Source organism: Calidris pugnax, unplaced genomic scaffold (assembly GCF_001431845.1).
Source record: "Calidris pugnax isolate Ruff unplaced genomic scaffold, ASM143184v1 scaffold143, whole genome shotgun sequence".
NCBI lineage: Eukaryota > Metazoa > Chordata > Aves > Charadriiformes > Scolopacidae > Calidris > Calidris pugnax.
Genome location: NW_015090861.1, coordinates 243190 through 249484, shown reverse-complemented (window position 1 = coordinate 249484; position 6295 = coordinate 243190). Strand labels below are relative to the sequence as shown.

Sequence of the window (6295 nt, the reverse complement as noted above, 5' to 3'; positions counted from 1 at the left end):
CCCAAACACGTGCCTGAAGTGGAAGAGAGGTAAGAGGGTGACTTTCCAGGTGGTGTCTCTTCCCAAGTCGGTGCAGCCGGTGCCCTAGTGAGTGCAGCCATGGAGCGTGGAGCCTGTAAGGCAGGGGGAAACAAAAAGAGATCTGAAAACGTCGTCCAGAAGGAGATTCCAAGCACAAGGTTGGTTGAAACTCCCCAGGTTTCTGTAACAGCTGGAGGGGATGCACTCAGGTCAGACTCTGCACCCTGGCCAGGGGCAAGGTTAAGGTAGACCCATCAATGTACCTGGCTGTCTCTCAGCAGGTGCCTGCACTGCCCCAGGGAACACAGCTGGCTGCAACAGCAGGGGAAGGTAAAGGAGATGTTATTATGTTGGGGGTCACTGCCACAAAGTGAGTTCTTAGTTGTGAGAAAAGATGTAGTTGGAGTTTGTATGAGTTTGTAAGGACCAAGAGGATTTTTTTCAAAGGTCACTGGTAGAGTGGCTGTGCCTGTCCCAAGTTCAGAGGCAAAAGCTGTTTCTTCAGCCTGTCTGGAGTCAGGAGGAGACACTGAGAAACTTGATTGTCATTGTCACTATGGAAAAAGTACAACCTTTCTTAATTGTTTCCTAACCTCGTTAGCTCTATAGTCGTCATCCTCTCTTCTGTCCCTTCCCAGCACAAGAATTTGGCCTTTATATCCTCTCCATTTCCAAGCAGTCAGTTGCTCCCACCAGCACAAGGTGTTGGAAACACGCTGGAAACCTCAAGATTCTCTTGAATTCCAGTCAGCTGCAGAAACAATAGATAGAAAATAAAATCCTTCCAAGAGAGAGCAGCCCTAGAAGTCAGAGGTGTGACAAGTTACTTACTGTGTTTCATGGTGCAGCAGGAGGGGAGGGTAACTTACAGGCGCGTGGAAATTCCGTGTTCAGTCCTAGAGAGCAGCTCAGTCCTGGAATAACATCCCCGTTCCTCACCTCCTGCATCCTGCTACTTATCTGACTCAGATGATTTCTTTTTCTTTAGGAAGTGGCCCAGATGACAAATAAGTCAGTTTTCTTTAGCGCTAACAGAGATGAAATCATTTATGGGTTGGACAGAAATAGCTCCTTTCTCTCGGAGCCACAGGAATATCAAGAGGACGTTTCCTTTCAGGAATCTGTAAAACTTGGTTTAGCCCAGCTGCTTGTTGGACCTTCGGAGCCTTTACCACTTCCATTTCTTCCACGGGGTCCAGTTCACTTCAGATGAACAAGGGCAGGAGAGTGAATTCTTTTTCTCAAAATTTGTGACAGTTCAAACAATTAAAACTTTTAACGATGCAGCTCTCCCAACTTGGGTTTACAGCTTTCCCAACTTACCAGGTTTACAGCAATCATCTCACAATAAAACCCCCCAGATCAACCAAAAACCCCAAAATACACCACAGTGGAGGAAAAAAGAAAATAAAAAAAAAATTGGACTCTGGCTGTCGAGCCTGGGCTACGTGGGAATTACCTTTTGGTATTCCCTTTGGCTGCTATAAATGGGATGACAAGATGTGATGGCCCAAACGAGCATTTAAAAGAAAGTTATAGTGAAGAGGGTGCTCATCATACTCATGATTTTGAATAGTTTATTAAATGAAAGGTGAAGCATCAGTTTTAAATTGTACAAAAGGAAAAAAAAAAAACCTCATATTGTAAATGTACAATTTACAGAATTACTAGCAAAACCAATCAAGGAGACACTCATAATACAAAAAACCTATTGACTGCAAACTGAACTGGAAACCCATTGCAGGTACCGTGATAGTAAATGTTTGTTATACAGTATTCTACAATGTTAAATTAGGAATCAGTTTTCCACACAGAGGACTGTGAAGCACAAGGTTTGTCTGAGACTCTGACTCAAACCAGGCAGCATTGATTATGCTACTATGCTCACAGAGTTATCCTGGTGACAATTTAACGCAGCCATTCCTGCCCACCCCTTCTGTAATTCTGGGGTGGACAGAAGAGGAAGGGAGGGAACAGTCATTTGTAATATTCCAGCTACTTCTCGGCTTTTATTTGTTACCCAACCACCATCTGAGGAATGGCTGAATTACCTCGGCAAACATTTTTGGCAACCATGTCTGAGAACTGTAAGAAACAAACCTCAGCTGAGTGAAACGCTGGTTTGTTTGTAAAATTTAAGATTCTTTTCCCTCCCAGCAAGTAAGGACTGGGCATTAAAAGTTGTTTTGTTTTTCAACACGCTCGTAACAGAAAAAAAAAGCTCCATGATTATTTTGCAGTTGCTAAAAAAAAAAAAAAAAATAAAAGCACCTCTAAAACTGCTGTGCTCCAAGTGGGTCAATCTGCTTTGTATCATCTCAAACGCTAATATTAGAACGCAGAAAGGAAGATTAACATTTTTTTGGGGCTGATTCTTAGAGACACTGGAGTCAGTGGGAGTTGTGGATGGCCAGCACCTCTGGTACCGGGGCCGGTTTTAACTAAGTAGCAGCTACTAGGCAGAGTCATAAAATCCAAGCGTAATGAAATTCCAAATTATTGAAGACATTGAAAAATCTCTTATTACAATGAATTAGCTGAGAGAATGTTTGGGGTTTTTTGGCTTTTTTTTGATGTTTTTAACTTTTTTGAAAAATCTTAGTATTTTTTTTTTCCAAAGAATTACTCTCAATATGCACAGTTAACACTGAAAATGTAGCTGTATTCCATTGTAAGCTTAAGAACTTCACCATCTAAGCACAAATTTCTATGCAGCACATACAGTACTTCTAACTGGCAAAATTAATTTACAAAAATAGCGCAAAAGGGTATTTACGGCATGGAAAGTAGACTTTTTTTTTTATGGTACAGTTAAAATTGCTTTTAGTATGCTAAAGTGATTCCTTTCCCCCACCCTTGACTACTTTTTTTTTTTTTTTAACTAGGAAAGTTGCTGTTTATGTACCTTGGGTTGGCAGGGCTTGAAGTAGGTAGTAAAAACAGCAAAGTGATTACTTGAGAACCATTTGTGTGTTTTACTGAGAATACTTTATTTGCTGGTATAAGTTGCTAAAAATGCACAGAGCAAGTACCAATAGAAAATTTACTGTTTTTGTGTCCCCATGTGCTATATAAAATGAATGTTACACAGCGTCTGTTGGAAAAGTGGCTTCATGGACATCTCTTACTTTATGTCCCATTATAAATAAAAATAAATCTTCTCAAGAGTATAAAATCTGGGTTTATCATATCAGAATCTGAAATTTTTTGGCAGAGATGCACGTCATTAGAATTCTAACCTCTTCTATAAGAGTGTTCTTCTCAATGCCTATGAGAGGATATAAGCGTACCATAATGTTAATCAAATCCAGTGTGTTCAAAAACACTTTTCTGTAGCCAGAATGACCTGCTTATAGCATCATTGCTAGTCAATGGCTGATAGGCATAGGTTTAATAAAAATGGCTAGCTTTTAAAACATAAAAAGGCAAATGTTAAAACTGTTTTAAATTGTACAGCAGAAAAATAAAGTTAAAAAGTTCTGTTTTCACTCAATGTTGTCAGAAAACGTATGTAGAACAGTGTTTATTTCGACAGCTGTCTTAACAATTTAAAACTTCCTCCTCATCCAGAAAAAAAAAAAAAAAAATCTGTATTAGGACAGTCAAGAACAGGGATACAAATGATCTTTTAGGTCAGCCCTTCTGAGGTGACTGGATTGGCCAACATTCCTTTGTGTCATTAAGAAGTTCCTCTTCTTTCTGTCACTACGAAAAGGGATTGACCTCAATCATTTGGTTAAAAATCAAACCGTATCACATCAAAAATGTGGTTTTTTTTTCATACAAGCTATCACAGTATATAGGCCTCTAGCTCTAAACAATAGAGTTCCAAATTTGTAAAACGTCTTCACCAGACTTCAGAACATTGGCATTCCAAATCCCTGGAAAAACGATTTAAGAGAGGGGAATTAATCAGGTGGAAGGATCATGGGAAAGAACCTCAGATAAAGAGCAGTGGGGAGGAGTAAAGCCTTACTGAATCGTCCTCGATGATAGCTGCGGAGTCAAAGAAGTCTGGCCTCAGCTCAGCCCGCTCTCGCCGGTTCCTCGAAGGTGGCTAAAAAGAGGAGTTGGACATTTCAGAACATCCCGTTGCTCACTGACAGTCACCTGGTCTTCACAGAGCAGCTTTGCTTGGATTTTTTTCATAAAAACCCCTTTGACTAAGGGAGCACTTCGTAAATTCATGTTTTGTTTAAGGAATGGGGTAAAAACAAATGGATTCTAAAGTAATTTTAAGCCTGTGCTTATAGCTAATGACTTCCTCAAGGCTCCTGCTGACTTAACGATGCTCTGATATTAGGACTGTAGGCCAGATGGCATAAAAACTGCCTTTTAACTGTCTTTATGCTTTTAAGGTGATGGTGAAACTTCAGCTCTGGCACAGTCAAAAAATGGATTTTAAAAATAAACAACAAAGGTACTTAAGATTTCATACTTTCTGAGGATTAAACCCTCTGTGTTGTCCTTCCCTGGGAACATCAGAGTAAACGTGACCTGCACTGGCTTCACCAATTCCTTCACTTCTTGCCTTGGGTTACCAGGAAGAGAGAGATTTTACTCATCAATAATCATCTGAATGCCAGTGATAACTCCTTCACTTCTTGCCTTGGGTTACCAGGAAAAGAGAGATTTTACTTATCAATAATCATCTGAATGCCAGTAATAAAACAAAGGTACTTAAGATTTCATACTTTCTGAGGATTAAACCCTCTGTGTTGTCCTTCCCTGGGAACATCAGAGTAAACGTGACCTGCACTGGCTTCATCAATTCCTTCACTTCTTGCCTTGGGTTACCAGGAAGAGAGAGATTTTACTCATCAATAATCATCTGAATGCCAGTGATAACCTCAGTGTTCAGCAGCAGCAACTGAATTACTGCCTAAATTTTCTTTCCAAGACATTATAACCCAATCCTAAAGTAACCAATGCCCATTGTTTGGATGTGGAAGGAGCAATAGGAACGTGTAAAACCGCTGAAGTGTGAACACAAACTGATCCTTTTTACCAGGGAAGTGTTCACTCCCAATGGAGAGGCCAGTAAGGTTCTACCCTCTGCTAAGGAAGTGGTGCCCATGGTCAGTACGTTACCATGAAGAAAGGACCTGAGGTTGCCATCTGATGATAGGACCTGTTTGGGAGCAACTCCAGTGTGAGGTACCACCTCATGCCCACCCACCACTGCCTGCTCTCCCTGTGGCTGTAAACCAACCAGACCTGCATTAAGGACCCCCTGATCCACCCCACCTCCCAGAAACCAAACCAGCCAGGAAACACAAAAAGAGCACCAAGGTGTGACTCTCGGTTTGACCCAGATGTGGCTGCAGAAAGAGCCATGTCACCAAAAGAGTTAGTGGTGGCTGTGACAATGGCAGAGGGGAAACAACAGCTGGAGGACACCTTCAGACCATACTGCTTCCAAACTCTTCATAATGTCAACTAACAACCAGCACCAACCACTGCTGCTGGATTTGGGAGAGTCCATTTGTACCTCCTGAGGCCACCTCCACCCCCAGCAGTGCTGTCCTTGCCCTTGGTGACTGGTCAGTCAGAGCAGCACCTTCTTCAGCGCCCATTGGAGGAACCCACAGTGAACACCTGCTACGCTGTACATCATGACCTGGCTCTCACAGGTTGTCAAGTCCCAGGTGCACGATGGTGCTTCAGACCCTTCCTACTGCCTGAGTCCAGAATATTGGTGAGGTGTGAGAGCGCTGAGCAACACTCCTTCTGCTTCCATGAACAAAACCAATTGGGCCTGAGCGTGCACGTGTAGGTTCTAGGGGGTGTTCGGATCATTTCTACTCTTTAAAGTTCAGACAAAAGGATCTCAGCCTCAACACTTGGGAAATTTTTGTTTGTGCTTCTAAAATTCCTTTTAAATTATCCTTCATCCATTTTAAACTTGGCATTAATAAGATTTACTGACCAGATCAATGACCATTGTGTCCTCAAATTCTTCGTTCATATCCTCTAGCTGACCTCGTGAGGACATCATTACATCTTCAAAGATGGGCTCGGCGTCATCTTCCATTAGACCTCGTCTGATAAAGAAAGAGAAAGAAAAAGTCATTTCCAGGCATTTAAATTTCCCAACCATGATCTCTGTCATTAAAAAGAAGGCACAAATCCTGTCCTTTAGTGCTTTCACATAAAGCCTCATGCTGAGAATAAAGCCAGCACTGCTTTCTTAATAGTAACTGGAAGAAAATCTTAGGTAAAAGCAGACCTGGCACTTGCAGAGGCTGAAGCAGCAAGTCCCGGGTAATATCAT

The 6295-nt window shown here is 41.7% G+C and overlaps 1 protein-coding gene across 1 annotated transcript in view; it reads right to left on the bottom strand.

Moving 5' to 3' along the window:
• Positions 1-1581: 1581 nt before the first annotated feature.
• The window catches only part of STAG1 (stromal antigen 1), a 165949-nt gene continuing 161235 nt past the window's right edge, over positions 1582-6295 (bottom strand). The window contains exons 31-33 of the mRNA XM_014944245.1: positions 5951-6065; positions 3998-4078; positions 1582-3902 (exon numbers count right to left, since the gene is read on the bottom strand). Coding sequence (XP_014799731.1) covers positions 3879-3902; positions 3998-4078; positions 5951-6065 — 220 coding nt within the window. The 3' untranslated portion in view covers positions 1582-3878. The remainder of the gene's footprint in view (positions 3903-3997; positions 4079-5950; positions 6066-6295) is intronic.